The sequence below is a fragment of the Pristis pectinata genome, chromosome 2, assembly GCF_009764475.1.
Source record: "Pristis pectinata isolate sPriPec2 chromosome 2, sPriPec2.1.pri, whole genome shotgun sequence".
Lineage (NCBI taxonomy): Eukaryota > Metazoa > Chordata > Chondrichthyes > Rhinopristiformes > Pristidae > Pristis > Pristis pectinata.
In genome coordinates this window covers 492671-514889 of record NC_067406.1, presented here as the reverse complement: position 1 = coordinate 514889, position 22219 = coordinate 492671, and the positions used below count along the sequence as shown (strand labels likewise).

At 52.0% G+C, this 22219-nt stretch overlaps 1 protein-coding gene across 1 annotated transcript; it reads left to right on the top strand.

The window, feature by feature from the left end:
- Positions 1-1178: 1178 nt before the first annotated feature.
- On the top strand, positions 1179-20520 carry LOC127579765 (galectin-3-binding protein-like). The gene is made up of 5 exons (XM_052032671.1): positions 1179-1236; positions 5044-5235; positions 7490-7621; positions 11324-11591; positions 19449-20520. The coding sequence occupies exons 1-5, from the start codon at positions 1179-1181 to the stop codon at positions 20518-20520; spliced, it is 1722 nt and encodes a 573-aa protein (XP_051888631.1).
- Positions 20521-22219: the final 1699 nt, after the last annotated feature.

Genomic DNA, 22219 nt, shown 5'->3' with positions numbered 1-22219 from the left:
TCAGGTTTGACCTGATGCCATGAGACTTCATGGGTCTGAAGTCCATGCTGAAGACTGTTCCTGCCTGTTCACTACTGATGGCTCTGTCCAGTTGGTGGGACAGAAGGTCCCCAGGGATGTGATGGGGAGTCTGGCTCATCACCTGTGGGCTCTGATTCTATGAGGATGGATTTTCTGATACTGACCACTTCCTTGAGGCTGCCTCCATGGATCCCGATAGTGCTGAGGCTTCCAACACTCACTGTGCAGTTATTGACCACAGGATCTTCTTATCCTCCTACCACCTCCCTCGGAGCTCAGACACCACCAGTCTCAGACAGAAACGGCAGACGGTGGGTGAGGAGACGCAGACGGTGGGTGAGGAGACGGAGACGCAGACACCCGCGTGAGTCGTCTCTGTGACCAGACACTGTGACCTTCACTGGAGCAGTCGGAGTCCTCGGGAGTGGTGAACGTTGCTCTTCTCTGAAGTGAGGGGGAAGTGGGGGGAGGGGGGAGGAAGTGGGGGAGGGGAAGTGAGGAGGAAGTGGGGGAGGAGAAGTGAGGGGGAAGTGGGGGAAGTGTCACAGAGTCATGAGCAGGGAAACAGGCCACTCAGCCCCAATGGTCCATGCCGACTATGTAGCTCAGTGAGCTGGTCCCATCTACTCGTGTTTGCCCAACGGTCCTCTGAAGTAAGAGGGATGAGGAAGTGGGGGAGAACTGAGGGGGAAGTGGGGTTGGGTTCCAGGCTGGGAGGGGGTCCCAGGCTGGTGGGGAAGGTGGTGGGGGGGGAGGGGGTCCAGGGCTGGTGGGGGAGGAAGCAGGGGGTAAGGGGTCCCATGCTGGGTGGAGGGAGGGGCTCCCAGGCTGCATGGGGTCCCAGGCTGGTGAGGGAAGGGTGCGGGGAGGGTGGGGGTCCCAAGTTGGTGGGGTAAGGGTGCAGGGAGGGTGGGGGGTCCTGGGTTGGTGTGGGAAAGGTGCGTGGGGGGGGGGTCCCAGGCTGCGTGGGGTCCTGGGTTGGTGGGTGAAGGGTGACGGGAGGGTGGGGGTCCCGAGCTGGTGGGGAAGGGGTGCAGGGAGGGTGGAGGTCCCAGGCTGGTGGGGGAAGGCTGTGGGCGGTCTCTCCCCTCCTGCCCCGGGACCTGGCATTGATTCAGTGACCGACCAGAGCTTCCCCACAGGCTGACCCACTGACCATGGAGAGTTACCTGATGGCACTGAGTCTGTCGCTGATCATCACACCACTCACTACAGGTAAGACCACCCTCGATGAACACTTCCCTCATCAATCAGATCCGACCGAGGTCGGCCCCCTCACACGCTCCCAAATTTAGAAAAATATTAACTGAAATCAAAATCAAAACCTGTTGAGATGCTGGAAATCTGAGATAGACCAGAAAGTGCCAGAAGCACCCAGCAGGTCAGACAGCACCTGTGGGAAGGGAAACGTTTCAGGTCGATGGACATTTCTTTCCCTGGCCCGATTCCTCAGCATTCCCTTGTTCCCACTGTGTGGTGGAACCAAGGGCTGTGGAGACCAGAACACTGGAAAACCAGAGAGTAGGCCACTCGGCCCCTCAAGCCTCTCTGCTGCTCCCAAGGGTCACGACTGATCTCGCACCATTTTCCGGCACCATCCCCGGATCCCTGAGTTCCCTCAGGGACCAGAGACCTGTTGATCTTCGTTTTCAATGAACTGCCAGCGTTCCCAGACTGAATTCCAGGGGTTCACTAGTCTTACAGCGAGGAAACTTCTCTGTCCTAAGTGACTGATCCTTTATTCAGAGACTGGCCCCCAGAATTCTTTGGCCAAGGGAAACACCCTCCCCTCCAACCCCATATCCAACTTGCAGAGGTCCATAAGGATTCTGTGAAATTGGACAAGATCTCTCATTCTTCTCAACTTCTTTGAAGGGATTAGTCTAAGAATCCTTCTCTGAACTGCTTCCTCCCATGACTGGTCTGTAACCTTCCTACCGTTGTACTCTCCCAACATTCCGTACCGTCCCAGCACACTTCCCTTCAGTGAACCATGCAGCAGATCCCTCAGCCTCCAGGAGCTCTGCACTCCCCCATTGGGATTTCTTTTCACTTTTCCTGCCCATTTGCCAGATATTGGTCCACTTTGTAGCTTCACTGACACCTCCTTCAACACTTAATTTCCTACCTAGCTTTATGTCATCAGCAAACTTAGTAGACACACCTTCAATGTGTTCATCAAACCATTTATATAAAAAGTTGTCTGTCATTCCCTCCAGCTGTTGCTGGGTCTGACGCTCCCTCCAGCTGTTGCTGCGTCTGACGCTCCCTCCAGCTGTTGCTGCGTCTGACGCTCCCTCCAGCTGTTGCTGCGTCTGACGCTCCCTCCAGCTGTTGCTGGGTCTGACGCTCCCTCCAGCTGTTGCTGCGTCTGACGCTCCCTCCAGCTGTTGCTGCGTCTGACGCTCCCTCCAGCTGTTGCTGGGGCTGTCGATCCCTCCAGCTGTTGATTTGTCTTTCCAATGATCTGCTATTGTGCCTAGACATAGTCACACAACATGGAAACAGGCCATTTGCCCCACCATGCTGACCAGTGGGCACCTTTCCCTATTAATCCCATAGCCCAGCACTTGGCCCACAGGTGATTCAAGTGCTCGTCTAGACATTTCTTAATTGCTGTCAGTGACCCAGCTCCCAACACTCTCTCTGGCAGTGTGTTTCAGGTACTCACCGCTCTCTGGGTGAGGAACGTCCCCCTCAGATCCCCTCTACATCTCTCCCCACTTACCCTAAACCTGAGTCCTCTTGTTTATTCACCTCTGATACGGAGAAAAGTTTTCTGCAATCTACCCAACTATACCCCTCATAATTTTATATATGCCAGTCATGTTCCCTCTTAACCCCACTGCTGCAGGGAGAACAGAGCCAGCCTCTCCTCATAACTGGAACACTCCATTCCAGGCACCATCATGGTGAATCTCCTCTGCACCCTCTCCAGCACTGTCACCTCCTTCCTGTAGTGTGGTGACCAGAACTGCAGACAGTACTCCAGCTGCGGTCTGACCAAGGTTTTATAAAGTTGTGTTATAACTTCCCCACTCTTGTTTTCTATGTCCCAGTTGATGAAGGCAAGTATCCCATATGCCTCCTTCACCACCTCATTGATTGTACTACCACCTTCAGGGATCCTTGGACTTGCACACCAAAGTCCCTTGGTTCCCCTACAGTTCCTGGGAACATACAGTTATGGTGTATGTCCTACCTTTATCTGACTGCCCAAAGTTCATCTTGTCACACTTATTGATCAGAAGGACTATCACTGCAGTAATGAGGGAGAATGTCCTGGAGGATCTTCACACAAGTCCATATGGGTAGAGCTTAGAAACAGAAAAGGGCAATCATTTTCCTGGGTTTATACCACAGGCCTCCCAACAGTCAGGAGGAGATAAAGCAGCAGATATGTGGGCAACTGTAACACTCTGCTCTGCATTCTGTTTCTTTTTTCCTTTTTACTGCCTCAATGTATTTATGTTTTGGAACGATCTGTACAGAAGGCAAAGTTTTTTCACTGTAGCTCCAGCGTTTTGTGTGTTGACCCTGAACTGGCCTCCTGCCTCTAACCAGCCTGCTGGCTGTACAGTGTCCGCTGCCTGCCCTTGCTTCCTCCTCCAGCTGCCAGTTCCTCCAAACATTTCACAGAAGCAGTGCCTTCATCTCCTGCACCAGTCCCAGCCTCTGCCCACCTGTCAGCTCCAGGGGACAACAGCCAGACAACCCCAAGACCCCAAGGTGGTCCCCTCCATTCTGAACTGACAACCATCCCACTCCTGTCTGACTTGGTCCTAAGGGCACGGGAAAAGGTGACGGAAAGCAGAGTGTCAGCTGTTGTGAGGAGGCAGAGGGAAAGTAGAGGATAACTGATCCAACACTTCCTCAGGTGGGGCAGACCCACAGTGGGCAGGGCCCGACACAGAGGAACTGAGGCATGGACACGGGGATCTGGGGCACGGACACGGGGACCTGGAGCAGGGCCCGACACAGAGGAACTGAGGCACGGACACGGGGACCTGGGGCAGGGCGCGACACAGAGGAACTGAGGCACGGACACGGGGACCTGGGGCAGGGCGCGACACAGAGGAACTGAGGCATGGACACAGGGATCTGGGGCACGGACACGGGGACCTGGAGCAGGGCCCGACACAGAGGAACTGAGGCAGGGACACGGGGAACTGAGGCAGGGACACGGGGACCTGGGGCAGGGCCCGACACAGAGGAACTGAGGCAGGGACATGGGGAACTGAGGCAGGGCCCGACACAGAGGAACTGAGGCATGAACACGGGGATCTGGGGTGCGGACACGGGGAACTGAGGCAGGGACACGGGGACCAGGGGCAGGGCCCGACACAGAGGAACTGAGGCACGGACACGGGGACCTGGGGCGCGGACACGGGGATCTGGGGCAGGGACACGGGGACCTGGGGTGAGGTCCAGTGTCCTGTTGACAGAGAACTGTCAGCACACCTGTCAGATTCACTTCCACCTGTCAATAGTTGCTGCTGTGTCTGAGTTGCCTTTTCAGTGGGCCACCGGATCTAGGGGCTGCTTGCCCGGGACTAACCCTGTTGGATCCTGACCTTCCTGCTGTGAGCTTTCTCCAGCACTTTCAGCTCCCCAGACCCCGGGTTTTGCAGTGCCCGTGACCCCCAGACTTACACCCATTGCTAGAAACCCCCTCCCACACCCCAATGGTCCTGGGAGAGCTGACTGGTGTCTGTCCCCAGGTCCTGACTGCATGTCTGTGTACATGTCCCTGGGGGACGGCTGTGCCCGTCCACGTCCCTGGGGGGCCGGCTGTGTCCATATGCATCCCTGGGGGGCCAGCTGTGTCCATCCCCATTCCCCGGGGGGCCGGTTGTGTCCGTCTCTGTCCCTGGGTGGGCTGGCTGTATCCGTGAGGCTCAGAGACCAGGACTGCACAGGCCTATCCCACTGATGACCCTCCACCTGCCACCCTCTGCACCCTTCCTCCACCCACACACACTTCATGTCGGACCCCTCAGGCTGACCTGTGTCTGTCCCCAGGCCTGGACTACGGAGAGCTGCGTCTGTCTGGAGGCCGACTGCCCAGTGAGGGCCGGCTGGAGGTTTACTATGACGGAGAATGGGGAACCGTGTGTGACGATGGCTGGGACATCACTGACGCCCACGTTGTCTGCCGCAGCCTTGGTTACCTCAACGCCACGGAGGCAACTATTGGAGGTGTCTTCGGATCAGGTGAGGGGGAAGGGCAGGGGTCACGGATCTGTTTATTCACCTCTGATATGGGGAAACTTTTCCTGCAGTCTACTCCATCCAGAACATAGAACATAACAGCACAGTACAGGCCCTTCAGTCCACCATGTTGTGCCGACATTTTATCCTGCTCTAAGATCTATCTAACCCTTCCCTCCCACATAGCCCCCCCACTTCTCTATCATTCATGTGTCTATCTAGGAGTCTCTTAAATATCCCTAATGTATCTACCCCCACAACCTCTGCCGGCAGTGCGTTCCATGCACCCACCACTCTCTGTGTAAAAAACTAACCCCTGATATCCCATAAGGGGGGATATCTTCCTCCAATCACCTTAAAATTATGTCCCCTCGTGTTAGCCATTGTCACCCTGGGAAAAAGTCTCTGACTGTCCACTCGATCTATGCCTCTTATCATCTTGTACACCTCTATCAAATCACCTCTCATCCTCCTTCTCTCCAAAGAGAAAAGCCCTCGCTCACTCAACCTATCCTCATAAGACATGCTCTCCAATCCAGGCAACATCCTGGTAAATCTCCTCTGCACCTTCTAAAACTTCAACATCCTTCCTATAATGAGGCGACCAGAACTGAACACAATACTCCAAGTGTTGTGGCCCGACAAATGAAGGCCAACACTCCATACCCTTTCTTAACAATCCTATTGACCTGCACGGCAACCTTGAGGGATCTATGGACGTGGACCTCAAGATCCTTCTGTTCCTCCACATTGCTAAGAGTCCTGCCATTAACCTTGTAATCTGCCTTCAAATTCAATCTCCCAAAGTGTATCACTTCACACTTATCAGGTTGAACTCCATCTCACACTTCAGCCCAGCTCTGTGTCCTGTCAATATCCTTTTGTAACCTACAGCAACCTTCTACACTATCCACAACACCACCAACCTTTGTATCATCAGCAAACTTACTAACCCACCCTTCCACATCCTCATCCAAGTCATTTATAAAAATCACAAAAAACAGAGGTCCCAGAACAGATCCTTGCAGAACACCACTAGCCACTGACCTCTAGGCAGTATACACTCCATCTACCACAATCCTCTGTCTTCTATGGGCGAGCCAATTCTGAATCCACACAGCCAAGTTTCCCTCGATCCCATGCCTCCTGACTTTCTGAATGAGCCTTCCATGAGGAACTTTATCAAACACCTTACTAAAATCCATGTACACCACATCCACTGCTCTACCTTCATCAATGTGCTTTGTCACATCCTCAAAGAATTCAATCAGGCTTGTGAGGCTCAACCTGCCTCTCACAAAGCCATGCTGACTGTCCCTAATCAGCCTATGCTTCTCTAAATGCCCATAAATCCTGTCTCTAAGAATCTTCTCCAGTAATTTGCCCACCCCTGAAGTAAGATTCACTGGTCTGTAATTCCCAGGGTTATCCCTACTCCCTTTCTTAAACAAAAGAGTAACATTTGCCACCCTCCAATCATCCGGCACTACTCCTGTGGCCAGTGACGACACAAAGATCGTTGCCAAAGGCACAGCAATCTCTTCCCTCACTTCCCATAATAACCTTGGATATATCCCGTCCGGCCCTGGTGACTTATCTCTCCTAATGTTTTTCAAAAGTTCCAGCACTTCCTCTTTCCTCACATCGACATGCCCCAGCATATCAGACTGTCGTACACCATCCTCACAAATGTTTACTGCTTGTAATTTTATTTACCTTAATTTTGTACAAGATTTAGAGGGATATGGCTTAAATGCAGGGAAATTGGACTAGATTAGATGGACATCTTGGTCGACATGGACCAGTCACTGCTCCTCAGTACTCCCAAGGACCCTACCTTTCTGGTTGTAGGTTCTGCTCCCAAACTGCATCACCTCAGACATATCAGATTAACCTCCATCTGCCATTCCCCAGCCCATTTCACCCACACGTCGATACCCCCCTGTGCCCTATGATACCCTCCACTGTCAACAACGCCACCAATTGTAGTGTCATCTGTGAATTTGCTGATCATGCCACCTACATCCAGATCCAACTCATTCACGTACCTACAAACAGTGAGTGTCCCAGCACCAATCGCCATGGAATACCACAAGTCATGGCATCTAATCACGGACCGTCTCTCTCAGGTCTCACTGTGAAGTTGGCGGATTGTTGTGTGTTGGGGTCTGGGTCATGATGCCTGTGGAAAGGGGTTTCCTCCGATGGGAGGGGTTCCCTGGGCCCGGCACTGACTGCCCTCTCCCTCTGCCCCCAGGATCAGGCTCCATCCTGCTGGACGATGTGTCCTGCAAGGGAACTGAGAGTTCACTCGCCCACTGCAAGACCAAAGGATGGAAGGTCCACGACTGCCAACACTCGGAGGATGCTGGAGTTCGCTGTGACCCCCGTAAGCTCCACTCCGGGGGGGGGGGGTGGGGGGGGGGGGGTGACTGAGGGAGGGGCTGGGGAGGGCGGGGAGACTGGGAATTGGATGGTGCAGGTGGAGGAGATTGGGAAGTAGGAGAGCAGCAGGGGAGGGGCTGAGAAAGATAAAGCGAGGAAGATGTGGGGGGGAGAGAATGGGGAGGGGATGTGGGGGAGGGGAGGGGATCTGAGGGAGGGTAGGGGATGGGGAGGGGCAGGGGATGTCAGTGAGGGAATGTAGGTGAGGGGGAAGGGTTGTAGGCAAGGGGGGAGGAAAAGAGGGAGAGGATTGGGTGAGCGGGAGGGGCTGGGGAGACGAGGAGGGGGTGGGTGGGGGGATGGGGAAAAGGGGAGGGGATGTGAGTGTGGGAGGGGCTGGGGAGAGGGGAAGGGATGTGGGTGAGGGGGAGGGGATGTAGGGGAGGGGCTGGAGAGGGGTGGTGGGCAGGGGTGAGGGGGAAGGGATGTGGGTGAGGGTGAGGGGTAGGTGAGGGGAAGGGGATGGTGAGTGGGAGGGGATGTGGGTGAGTGGGAGGGGATGGGGAGAGGTGGGGAGGGGATGGGGAGAGGTGGGGAGGGGATGGGGAGAGGTGGGAGACAAGGACTGAACCAAGTTCTGGGGAATGTCGCTGGGCAAGTGGTTGGACGGTCAGCGGTGACTGTTGTGGAGAGGGTGGCAATGGAGAGCGAGAAGGCTGCAACCTGCCCAGGCGAGACGAGCTGCATTCCTCAGTTGCAGTGGGCCTCACTGTAACTGTGCAGGAGGCCACAGAGCGCGATGGAGAAAGGACTGAACTTAGGTGTCCACACAGCCATCGCCCAGTCAGCAGCTGGTCTCCCAGTGTCGAGGGGACCACAGAGGGAACACTGACTGCAGCTAGAAGTGAATCACTGCCAGTGGGAAGGGAAGAGGGGAAAGGACTGATGTCACATCACCTGTGGTCGTGCAGAGAAAGAGCCTGGGGACGGGGAGTCGGGGGGGGGGGGGGAGGAGCGGTGGGGGAAGAGCAGAGCCCGAAGACGGGGAGTGGTGGGGGGTGAGTGGGAGCAGAGCACGGGGACAGGTGATGGGTTGGGGTTGGGGGGAGAGCAGACCAAGGGATGGGGAGCAGTGGGGGGGGGGGGGAGGGGGAGCAGAGCCCGGGGACGGGGAGTGGTCGGTGGTGGGGGGGGGAGGGAAGGAGAGCAGTGCCGGGCGATGCAGAGCAGTGATCCCTGGAACTGCTAAGGGAGGAGGGAGGGGAAGATGTGTCTGGTGATGGAGCTGGGAGCTGGCGGAAATGGCCAAGGATGACCCACTGGAGGCTGGTGGGGTGGAAGGGTGCGGAGCAGGAGAACTCTGTGCTTGTTCTGGAGACACTGAGGAGCAGATTGGGAGGCAGATTTTGGAGAGGTGCAAAAATAACAGGGTTGTTGTCATGGGTGATTTCAACTTCCCTAATATTGATTGGCACCTCCTTAGTGTAAAGGGGATAGATGGGGCAGAGTTTGTTCGGTGTGTACAGGAAGGATTCCTGACACAGTATGTGGACAGGCCGACTAGAGGAGAGGCCATAATGGACCTGGTACTAGGCAATGAGCCTGATCAGGTTTTTGATGCCATTAGGCAGGAACGTGGGAGCGTAAATTGGGATCAGATGTTCTTGGGGAAGTGCACAATGGAAATTTGGAGGTTGTTTAGGGAGTGCTTGAATGGGGTTCTGGATAGTTTTGTCCCATTGAGGCAGGGTAAGGATGGTTGAGTGAAGGAATCATGATTGACTAGAGACGTAGAACATCTTGTCAAGAGGAAGAAAGAAGCTTAACTTAGAAAGCATGGATCGGACAGGGCTCTGGAGAGTTACGAAGTAGATAGGAGGGAGCTTAAGAATGGACTTAGGAGAGCTAGAAGGGGGCATGAGAAGTCCTTGGCGAGTAGGATCATATGTGAAGAATAGGAGGATGACTAGAGTGAGGGTCTGCTCGAAAGCTCAGTCCACTGAGGCAGAGAGAGGTCATAGTTCAGGGAGAAGGAAGACAGTTCAGAGCTACCTGTGTGGAAAGTCTCATCATCAGAGAAAATGTGAGTGCAACAGAGTCCCTACAGGGAGTAGGGTGGGGCAAGGCACGGTCAGATCAGCTGTGGATTGTCATAGATGTTGGTGGAGAGATCCGGGGGGGGGGGGGGGGGTGAAAGGAGGGGGAAAAGGGAAGGGGGAGGAGAGAAGGGGGAAGAAGGGAGGGGGAAGGGGGAAGGGGGAAGGGGGAAGGGGGAAGGGGGAGGGGGAGGGGGAATGGGGAAGAACTGCAGCAGGAGTGATGACATTTTTGAGTTCTGTCTGAGTGCAGGAAACAGCCCCGAGGTGGTCATCAGTGTTCTGGGAAGTGTTGGGGTGGTGTGCCTGAGTAACACTGAAGTGAACAATATTCCACGATTCACAGGGGTACCTGGGGCCTTGCCTGTGTCTGGAGTTACACAGCTGATCTGCAGAAAGTGAGTGGAGTTAAAGGAATATTTGCTCTGCAGGAGGAACAGCTTTGAGAACTGGCATAGTGAGAGCAGAGCAGGAGACAGGCAAGTGCCTCTGCCCCTGGGCCAGAGGAACAGTGGAGGTGGGCAGAGCAGAGGGACGGGGTCCCTGGGCCAGTGAACAGTGGAGGTGGGCAGAGCAGAGGGACAGGGTCCCTGAGCCAGAGGAACAGTGGAGGTGGGCAGGCTAGAGGGACGGTGCCCCTGGGCCAGTGAACAGTGGAGGTGGGCAGAGCAGAGGGACAGGGTCCCTGAGCCAGAGGAACAGTGGAGGTGGGCAGAGCAGATGGACAGGGTCCCTGAGCCAGAGGAACAGTGGAGGTGGGCAGGCTAGAGGGACGGTGCCCCTGGGCCAGTGAACAGTGGAGGTGGGCAGAGCAGAGGGACAGGGTCCCTGAGCCAGAGGAACAGTGGAGGTGGGCAGAGCAGAGGGACAGGGTCCCTGGCCCAGAGGAACAGTGGAGGTGGGCAGGCTAGAGGGACAGCGCCCTGGGCCAGTGAACAGTGGAGGTGGGCAGAGCAGAGGGACAGGGTCCCTGAGCCAGAGGAACAGTGGAGGTGGGCAGAGCAGATGGACAGGGTCCCTGAGCCAGAGGAACAGTGGAGGTAGGCAGGCTAGAGGGACGGTGCCCCTGGGCCAGTGAACAGTGGAGGTGGGCAGAGCAGAGGGACAGGGTCCCTGAGCCAGAGGAACAGTGGAGGTGGGCAGAGCAGAGGGACAGGGTCCCTGGCCCAGAGGAACAGTGGAGGTGGGCAGGCTAGAGGGACAGCGCCCTGGGCCAGTGAACAGTGGAGGTGGGCAGAGCAGAGGGACAGGGTCCCTGAGCCAGAGGAACAGTGGAGGTGGGCAGAGCAGAGGGACAGGGTCCCTGGCCCAGAGGAACAGTGGAGGTGGGCAGGCTAGAGGGACAGCGCCCTGGGCCAGTGAACAGTGGAGGTGGGCAGAGCAGAGGGACAGGGTCCCTGAGCCAGAGGAACAGTGGAGGTGGGCAGAGCAGAGGGATGGGGTCCCTGGGCCAGTGAACAGTGGAGGTGGGCAGAGCAGAGGGACAGGGTCCCTGGCCCAGAGGAACAGTGGAGGTGGGCAGTGCAGACAGAAGGTGCCCCTGAGTCTGGAGGTGAGTGGGAAAGGAGGGCAGTGGGCTGAGAGTAAGGGAGTGACTGCTGGCTCCACAGGGCAGGCAGGAGAACTGCCCACCTACCGCCTGGACCAGATGTTGGAACTGCAACAATCCCTCAACAAGCTGTACCTGAGCCAGAAACACTGCCAGGTGAAGATCCTGGTGCAGACAGCGCGCAAGGGCCCCGTGAAGCTGCATTTGTGTGCCCACCGTCTCATCCTGGGTCTGAGCAACGACGGAAACCTCATCAGTGAGAACAAAAGCAGCGGCATCCAGATCACAGTCAAACAGGACTGCCTGCCCTATGTCGAGGACTTCATCAGGTAGGAAGCACCACTCCAACCTGTCCCTCCACAGTGAGGGAGGGTCCCTCCACACAGTGAGGCCCCAGTGAGGGAGGGTCCCTCCACACAGTGAGGCCCCAGTGAGGGAGGGTCCCTCCACACAGTGAGGCCCTGGTTCTGAGGGAGGTTCTAGCTGGCTTATATCATGTATTTGGTAGGCTGGCCTTCATTAGTCAGGGTGTTGGGTACAGAAGTTGGGATGTTATGTTGCAGTTGCTCAAGATGTAGAATTCACGCTGCAATTTTGGGAGAAGCAAAGATCAGATGTATCGGTAATACAGTTGAGTAAAGGTAACTACAGAGGCCTAAGAGAGAAGCTGGCCAAAGTTGATTGGAAGGGGACCCCAGCAGGGATGACGGTAGAGCAGCCTCATGTGTGGCATCTTGTCAAAGGCCTTCTGATAATCCAAGTAGACAACCTCCTTTGTCTATCCTGCAGCTTTCTAAAGTACAGCATTCAGTACAGAAACAGCATTCTAAAGGGAGGATGAGGCAACTGTGGCTGACAAGGGAAGTCAAAGACAGCATAAAAGCAAAAGAGAGGGCCTACAATATTGCAAAAATTAGTGGGAAGCTAGAGGATTGGGAAGCTTTTAAAAACCAAAAGAAGGCAACTAAAAAAGCAATAAGGGGAGAAACAAGCTGATAATATAAAAGAGGATACCAAAAGTTTTTTCAGGTATATAAAAAGTAAAAGACGAGTGGACATTGGACTGCTGGAAAATGATGCTGGAGAGATAGTAATGGGGAACAAAGGCATGGCAGACGAACTGAATAAGTATTTTGCATCAGTCTTCACTGTGGAAGACACCAGCAACCTGCCAGAAATTTGAGAGAGTCAGTGGGCAGAAGTGAGTGTAGTCACTATCACTAAGGAGAAAGTGCTTGGGAAACTGAAAGGTTTGAAGGAGGATAAGTCACTTGGACTGGATGGATGACACCCCAGGGTTTTGAAAGAGGTAGCTGAGGAGATTGTGGAGGCATTAGTAATGATCTTACAAGAATCACTAGAGTCAGGAATAGTTCTGGAGGACTGGAAAATCGCAAATGTCACTCCACTCTTTAAGAAGGGAGGGGGGCAAAAGACAAGAAATTATCGACCAGTTAGCCTGACTTCAGTGTCCATTATTAAGGATAAGGTTTCGGGGTACTTGGAAGCTCATGATAAAATAGGCTGAAGTAAGCATGGTTTCCTTAAGGGGAGATCTTGTCTGACAAATCTGTTGGAATTCTTTGAGGAAGTAACAGGCAGGATAGACAAAGGAGAGTCAGTGGATGTTGTTTACTTGGAATTTCAGAAGGCCTTTGACAAGGTGCCAGACATGAGGCTGCTAAACAAGATAGGAGCCCATGGTATTACAGGAAAGGTACTAGCATGGATAGAAGATTGGCTGACTGGCAGAAGGCAAAGAGTGGGAATAAAGGGGGCCTTTTCTGGTTGGCTGCCGGTGACTCGAGGTGTTCCTCAGGGGTCGATGTTGGGTCCGCTACTTTTCACGTTATATGTTAATGATCTAGTTGATGGAATTGATGGCTTTGTGGCCAAGTCTGCAATGATACAAAGACAGGCGGAGGGGCAGGTAGTGTTGAGGAAGCAGGGAGTCTGCTGAAGGACTTGGACAGGTTGGGAGAATGGGCAAAAAAGTGGCAAATGGAATACAGCGTAGGGAAGTGTACGGTCATGCACTTTGGTAGAAGGAATAAAGGCGTAGACTATTTTCTAAACGGGGAGAGTATTCGGAAATCAGAGGTGCAAATGGACTTGGGAGTCCTGGTGTAGGATTCCCTAAAGGTTAACTTGCAGGTTGAATAGGTAGTAAGGAAGGCAAATGTAATGTTAGCATTCATTTTGAGAGCTTTGGGCCCCATATCTAAGGAAGTATCTGCTGGCATTGGAGAGGGTCCAGAGGAGGTTTACAAGAATGATCCTGGGAATGAAAGGGTTAATGTATGAAGAGAATTTGATGGCTCTGGGCCTGTACTTGCTGCAGTTTAGAAGGATGAGGGAGATTCTCATTGAAACCTACCAAACATTGAAAGGCCTGGATAGAGTGGACATGTTTCCAGTGGTGGGAGAGTCCAGGACCAGAGGGCTCAGCCTCAGAATAGAAGGGCATCCCTTTAGAACAGAGATGAGGAGGAACATTTAAAAAGATCCATGGACAGGTCCATGGAGAGGACAGGTTGAGAGGGATATGAGCCAAACATGGGCATATGGGACGAGCTTAGATGGGCATTTAGGTGGACATGGACCAGCTGGGCCTGTTTTTGTGCTGTCTGACTCTATGTGTTGTTTTGTGTTTTGGCCAAAGGTGCTTTAGGCCACCACCAAATAGCCAAACACTGGCTTGGTCACTTGTGGTGGGAACTAACCTATCCAGGTAACTGGCTTACCTGGCCACCTCAGTCTTTTTTACCTGCCACGAGCAGCCAGATCCACCTGGATGGTCCAGCTCCCTCCCACCCACCTGGATGGTCCAGCTCACACCCACCTGGATGGCCCAGCTCCTGCCCACCTGGAAGGTCCAGCTCCCACCCCCCCACCTGGATGGTCCAGCTCCTGCCCACCTGGAAGGTCCAGCTCCCACCCACCCACCTGGATGGTCCAGCTCCTGCCCACCTGGAAGGTCCAGCTCCCACCGACCCACCTGGATGGTGCAGCTCCCATTCACCCCCTGGATGGTCCAGCTCCCACCCACCCCCCTGGGTGGTCCAGCTCCCACCCACCCCCCTGGGTGGTCCAGCTCCCACCCACCCCCTGGGTGGTCCAGCTCCCACCCACCCCCTGGGTGGAGGAATTTCCTCCTTTTCCATCTTTCATCCTGATTAGAGGAAGAACAGATTGCAGGTCACAAAGCAATACCGCACGGATACAGGATTTTCAACCCAATGAGTCCATGCCGACCACGTTGCCCACCCAATGTCCCAAGTTCCTGCATTCAACCCATATCCCTCCAGGCCCCTCCCTTCCAAGTAGCTATCCAAGTGCTTCTTATATGTTACTCTGGCAGCTCATTCCATACACTCACCACCCTCTGTGTGAAAAAGGTGCCCCTCAGGTCCCTTTTAAATCTTTCCCCTCTCACCCTAAACCTATGCCCCCTAGTTTTGCACTCTCCTACCCTGGGGAAAAGACTGTTACTGTCAACCTTATCTATGCCTCTAATAATTTTAAACTTTTCTATAATGTCGCACCTCATTCTCCTACGTTCCAAGGAATAAAGACCTTGCCTGGCCGACCTCTCCCTATATCTTAGGCCCTCTAGGTTGTCATAGGTTACAACAGGATATAGATAGGGTACAAAGTTGGGTGGAGAAGTGGCAGATGAGTTCAATCTGGAAAAGTGTGAAGGGATATACTTCAAAAGACCGAACTTGAAGGCAAAGTACAATGTGTATAGTTAATGGCAGGATTCTTAGCAGTGTGGAGGAAAAGAGGGATCTTGGGGTCCACGTACATAGATCCCTCAAGGTTGCCTTGCAGGTCAGTAGGGTTGTTAAGAAGGCATAGGGTAGGGACATGTTCGGCACAGCTTTGTGGGCCGAAGGGCCTGAATTGTGCTGTAATTGTTCTATGGTCTATGTTCTATATGGAGTGTTGGCCTTCATTAGTCAGGGGACTGAGTCCAAGAGCCGCCATGTAATGTTGCAGCTCTATAGAACTCTGGTCAGACCACACTTGGAGGATTGTGTTCAGTCCTGGTTGCCTCATTATAGAAAGGATATGGAAGCTTTAGAGAGGGTGCAGAGGAGATTTACCAGGATGTTGCCTGGATTGGAGAGAATGTCTTATGAGGATAGGTTGAGCGAGCTAGGAGAGAAGGAGGATGAGAGGTGACTTGATAGAGGTGTACAAGATGATAAGAGGCACAGATCGAGTGGACAGTCAGAGACTTTTTCCCAGGGTGATAATGGCTAACACAAGGAGACATAATTTTAAGGTGTTTGGAGGAAGGTATTAGGGGGATGTCAGGGGTAAGTTTTTTTTCACACAGAGAGTGGTGGGTGCGTGGAATGCACTGCCGGCAGAGGTTGTGGGGGCAGATACCATAGAACCATAGAACAATACAGCACAATACAGGCCCTTCGGCCCTCCATGTTGTGCCGACCTTCAAACCACACCTAAGACTATCTAACTGCTTCCTCCCACATATCCCTCTATTTTAAATTCCTCCATGTGCTTATCTAACAATCTCCTGAACTTGACCAATGTATCAGCCTCCACCACCACCCCAGGCAGCGCATTCCATGCCCCAACCACCTTCTGGGTGAAAAACCTCCCTCTGACATCCCCCTTGAACTTCCCACCCATTACCTTAAAGCCATTGAGCATTGGTGCCCTGGGAAAGAGGCACTGGCTGTCTACTCTATCTATTCCTCTCGATATTTTGTATGCCTCTATCATGTCTCCTCTCATCCTCCTTCTCTCCAATGAGTAAAGCCCTAGGCTCCTTTAGTCTCTCCTCATAATCCACACTCTCTAATCCAGGCAGCATCCTGGTAAATCCCCTCTACACCCTCTCCAACACCTCCACATCCTTCCTATAATGAGGTGACCAGAACTGGACACAGTACTCAGTGTGTGGTCTAACCAGAGTTTTGTAAAGCTGCATCATTACTTTGCGGCTCTTAAACTCGATCCCACGACTTATGAAAGCTAACATCCCATAAGCTTTCTTAACTACCCTATCTACCTGTGAGGCAACTTTCAGTGATCTGTGGATATGAACCCCCAGATCCCTCTGTTCCTCCACACTGCCCAAAATCCTGCCATTTACCTTGTACTCCGCCTTGGAGTTTGTCCTTCCAAAGTGTACCACCTCACACTTCTCTGGATTGAATTCCATCTGCCACTTGTCAGCGCAGCTCTGCATCCTATCAATATCCATCTGTAAGCTTCGACAGCCCTCCACACTATCCACAACACCACCAATCTTTGTGTCATATGCAAACTTGCTAACCCACCCTTCCACCCCCTCATCCAAGTCATTAATAAATATCACAAAAAGTAGAGGTCCCAGAACCGACCCTTGTGGGACACCACTAGTCACAGCCCTCCAATCCGAATGCACTCCCTCCACCACAACCCTCTGCTTTCGACAGGCAAGCCAATTCTGAATCCACACGGCCAAGCCTCCCTGGATCCCTTGGCCTCTGACCTTCTGAAGAAGCCTACCATGTGGAACCTTGTCAAACGCCTTACTAAAATCCATGTGGACCACATCTACTGCACTACCCTCATCAATCTTCCTGGTCATCACCTCAAAGAACCCTATCAGGCTTGTGAGGCATTAGGGACATTTTAGAGACTATGCAAAAATAGGGGGCTATGTGGGACGGAAGGGTTAGATAGATCTCAGACCAGGATAAAATGTCGGCACAACATTGTGGGCTGAAGGGCCTACACTGTACCGTAGTGTTCTATGATCCTTGGCGTGAACATCACCAATAGCCAGGCCTGGTCAAATCACGTAGACGCCATGACCAGGAAAGCTTACCTGCGCCTCTGCTTCCTCAGGAGGCTAAAGAAATTTGGCATGTCCCCTTTGACACTCACCAACTTTTATCGATGCACCATAGAAAGCATCCTATCTGGATGCATCACGGCTTGGTATGGCAACTGCTCTGCCCAGGACTGCAAGAAACTGCAGAAAGTTGTAGACGCAGCCCAGAGCATCATGGAAACCAGCCTCCCCTCCATGTATTCTGTCTATACCTATTGCTGTCTTGGTGAAGCAGCCAGCATAATCAAAGACCCCACCCACCTGGGTCATTCTCTCTTCTCTCCTCTCCCATCAGGCAGAAGATACAGGAACCTGAGGGCACATACCACCAGGCTCAAGGACAGCTTCTATCCCATGGTGATAAGACTATTGAACAGTTCCCTTATACAATGAGATGGACTCTTGACCTCACAATCTACCTTGTTTGACCTTGCACTTTATTGTCTACCTGCACTGCACTTCCCTGTGGCACTGTGTAATGAATTGGTCTGTACAAATGATATGCAAGACAAGTTTTTCACTGTACCTTGGTACAAGTGACAATAATAAACCAATACCAATACCAATCTAACCCTTCCCTCTGGCACAGCTCATAACCCTCCATTTTCCTTACATCCATGTGCCCATCTAAGAGCCTTTTAAATATCCCTATTGTATCAGCCTCTGCCACCACCCCCAGCAGTGCGTTCCAGGCACCCACCACTCTCTGTGTAAAAAACCTACCTCTGACATCTCCCCGAAACTTTCCTCCTCTGACATTAAACAGATATCTTCTGATATTGGCTATTGCTGCCCTGGGGAAAAGGTGCTGGCTGTCCACTCTATCTATGCCTCTCATAATCTTATACACCTGTATCAAGTTACCTGTCATCCTCCATTGCTCCAAAGAGAAAAGTCCTAGTTTGCTCAATCTTTCCTCATAAGACATGTTCTCTAATCCAGGCAGCATCCTGGTAAATCTCCTCTGCACCCTCTCTAAAGCTTCCACATCCTTCCTATAATGAGGTGACCAGAACTGAACACAATACTCCTAGTGTGGTCTGACCAGAGTTTTATAGAGCTGCAAATTTACCTGGTGGCTCTTGAACTCAATCCCCCAACAACTATATGCCAACACTCCATACGCCTTCTTAACAACCCTATCAATCTTGTGGCAACTTTGAGGGATCTATGGATGTGGACCCCAAGATCCCTCTGTTCCTCCACACTGCTAAGAATCCTACCATTAACCTTGTACTCTGCCTTCAAGTTCGATCTTCCAAAGTGTGTTACTTCACACTTTATCAGATTGAACTCCATCTGCCACTTCTCCACCCAACTCCGCATCCTGTCTATATCTCGTTGTAACCTATGACAACCTTCTACACTATCCACAACACCACCAACCTTCGCGTCATCCACAAACTTACTAACCCATCCCTCCACTTCCTCATCCAAGTCATTTATGAAAATCACAGAGCGCAAGGGTCCCAGAACAGATCCCTGCCGAACACCACTAGTCACTGACCTCCAGGCAGAATACTCTCCATCTACTACCACCCTCTGCCTTTTACGGGCAAGCCAATTCCTAATCCACACAGCCAAGGCTTCCTGGATCCCTTGCCTCATGACTGTTTGGATGAGCTTCCATGGGGAACCTTGTCAAATAGTTTACTGAAGTCCATATACACCACATCCACCGCTCTCCCTTCATCAATTTGTTTTGTCACCTCCTTGAGAAACTCAATTAGGCTCGTGAGGCACCACCTGCCCCTCACAAAGCCATGCTGACTATCCCTAATAAGACTATGCTTCTCCAAATGCTCGTAAATCCTGTCCCTAAGAATCCTCTCCAGTAGCTTGCCCACCACTGCCCATCACTGTTTAATAATCCCTGTTAGCTTTCTTGAACAAGGGAACACATTAACCATCCTGGTAACACTCCTGTGGCCAGGGAGGATGCAAATATCATCGTCAATTCCCCAGCAATCTCTTCCCTCTCCTCCCATAGTAACCTGGGGTATATCCTGTCTGGTCCTGGCGATTTGTATGTTTTTCAGAAGCTCCAACACTACCTCTCTCTTCACTGCAACATGGTGAAACAAGCACTAAGATACGATTACAGGTTGATGATTTAGTTCATTCCAGATCCAATGTTTGTTGTTACTGGTTTAGTCGTTCTAAATCTAAAGCCAAGCCCAAAGTAACAATGCACTTCCACACGATGGACAGTAGATCTATGGATTGGTGTTTGGGCTAACAGTGGACATTGTAGAGTGGACAACAGATTGACAGACATTTCACACATTAGCAGTCCCTCTCACCTCTCCCTCTTGTTGGACTCTTCCCGCAGGTACTTTTACACCAAGAAAATCGACATCAACTTGTCTTCAGTCAAATGCATCCACAACATGGCCTCAGACTATGGGGTGACTGCCATCCGGAATTACTGCGATAAACTCTTCTACAAACTCCTTCCCCAGGACCCATCCTTCCAACACCAGCTGGAGCTCTACAACTACGCTGAGGCGGTCAAGGACCCCCTGCTGAAGGAGATTTGCCTGGAGTATTTTGCCTGGAACTGTGAGTCGTTCATCCGATCACCAACGTGGTATGAGTTCACTGGCGATCAGCTCAACACCTTGCTGCTCAGGTCAGACATTGTCATTTGGAACGAGCTGACCCTGTTCAAAGCTGTGGAGAGCTGGATCATCAATAAGAAGAAAACGGAGCTCACACACGAACTCATGGATAAAATCCGTTTCCACATGATCTCGCCTGAGGACCTCTCCAAAATACAACTGCAGTCATTACTTTATGAAGAACATGACAGCTTCTTCCTGAAGAGATTCCTGAAAGCCTTTGAGTTCCACTCAGTGTCCGTGGATCAGTTGAACAGGGAGAGACATGCCTCCGACCTCAGCCTCGAGCCCAGAATCTACACGTCCTCGGAGTGGAGTGCAGCACTGCACGTGGACACAGGCAGACAGGTCCACAGTTCCTCCTCCACCTACTACAACGGGTACCAGTATGTCCATCAGGTCAGCTTCACCCAGCCTTCCTCTCCCACCATCTCCTTCCAGACCAACAAGTACACCAGCTCATTCTACGCCTCAGAGAACATCCTTTGGACAGCATATTACCACCTGAGTGCTCAGAGCTGCAAGAGCAGCAGTGTGCCCTGCCCATACACTATCTATCCCATCGCCACTCTCAACACCAGGAGCTACAGCAAGGAAAGCCACATCCGCTACCACAACAAGGTTCTGCTCCTGTGCAGCAACCATTACGTGTCCTATGTGCACGATGTGAAGGAGAACAATGCGCTGCTGCCGTCCTTCAAGGGACAGGGACTCTTCTTCTTCGGCTGTGAGTCTGGCTTCTTCTCCACACTCAGATTCGTCATCAGACCCATCTACAACTGAGACTTCCAATTACAACTCCGGGAGCAACGTGTGCTGCAGCCTGTTGACCCCATTACACCCTACTGCTAACACAGTGGTGTGTCAACCCTGTTACACTCTACTGCTAACACAGTGGTGTGTCAACCCTGTTACACTCTACTGCTAACACAGTGGTGTGTCAACCCTGTTACACTCTACTGCTAACACAGTGGTGTGTCAACCCTGTTACACTCTACTGCTAACACAGTGATGTGTGGACCTTGTTACACTCTACTGAATACACTGCAATCTGTAGGCCCTATTACAACTACTGATGGTGTCACCCCATCTACTTATTGTGTTACTGCAGTCTACAGATCCTGCCACACTCTGCACTAATGGTATGGGTTGTCTATTCATCCCACCACACTGTGGTCTACAAACCTGGGAGTTCTGTGCATTGGTGTTACACTGTCTCCTAATTGTGTTACACTGCAGAATACTGACCCTGTTACACTGTACACTGATCAGCTGTTTTCAGTCTTTAAAACACGGTTTGCTGATGACATGACACAGCACTGTACTGACAGCCACAGATTCATACAGCACAGAAACAGGCCCTTCAGCCCACTGTGTCTGTGCAAGCATTAACAACCCATCTAAACTCATCACATTTACTTGGTTTGTAGCTTTCTCTGCCTTTGTGATTCAAGTACTTGTGCAGATACTTGTTATCTGCCGCCACCATCCCCTCAGGCAGTGTGTTCCACACTTCAACCACCCTCAGGGTGAAAAAATTCCTCCTCATCTCCTCCAAACCTCACTCCTTATATGAAGCCTATGTCCTCTGGTCTTAGACACTGTTATGGGAAAAGGTTTCTTGCTATCAACACGTGTCTCTGATAATTTTGTACACCTCTCATAAAGTCACAGTATTGTACAGCACAGGAACAGGCCCTTTGGCCCGTCATGTCCATGCTGACTATTGTACTTATCTATACTATCCCATTTACCCACATTTGGTCTGTAGCCCCAAGTAACACTACTTCTAACACTGCACAAACTCTCAAAACACGAGAGATTCCAGGACATGCTATCATTATAAAAGATGTTAGATCAGAGAGCATAATAATGGATAAATCCACAGGGCCAAATGAGATGTATCCCAGGCTTCAGTGGGAGACAACGCAGGAGATTGCTGGGACACTGACAGACTTTTAAAACTTCACTGGCGAGGTGCAAGATGAGTGGGGGACAGCAAGTGTGGTTCCTTTATTCAAGAAGGGCAGCAGGGATAAACCAGGAAATTACAGGCCAGTGTTAGGGAATTTATTGGGAATACAGTAATTCTGAGGGACAGGATTAGTCTAAATTTATAAAGGCTGGGATGAATCAAAGTTAGTCATCATGACTTTGTTGGGGAAGATTGTGTTTGACTAATGTGAATTTTTCAAAGATTGCCATGGTGCTAAGGGATTAGATGGGGTAGAATTTGTTGAGTGTGTCCAGAAAAGTTTTCTGAAGCAAGGTGTAGATGTTGTCTCAACAGACTTTGGCAAGGCTTTTGACAAGGTACAGCAGGGTAGACTGGTCGGAAAGGTGAGAACACGTGGGTTCCAGGGTGAGCTAGCCAACTGCAGGAACTGAGCGAGTCTCTGGGGGGACAGGAATTTTCCAGGGCTGATTTTCGATTTTCAGATCAGAGGACCTTGGCCAGTAGTGTTCCTCAGGCAGCGTTCGG

Excerpts from the sequence above, each read along its gene's own strand:
- LOC127579765 (XM_052032671.1), top strand. The coding sequence starts at position 1,179 with ATGGAGAGTTACCTGATGGCACTGAGTCTGTCGCTGATCATCACACCA. Across the intron at positions 5,236-7,489 it reads TGGAGGTGTCTTCGGATCAG|GATCAGGCTCCATCCTGCTG; the intron begins GTGAGGGGGAAG and ends CTCTGCCCCCAG. Across the intron at positions 7,622-11,323 it reads TGGAGTTCGCTGTGACCCCC|GGCAGGCAGGAGAACTGCCC; the intron begins GTAAGCTCCACT and ends CTGGCTCCACAG.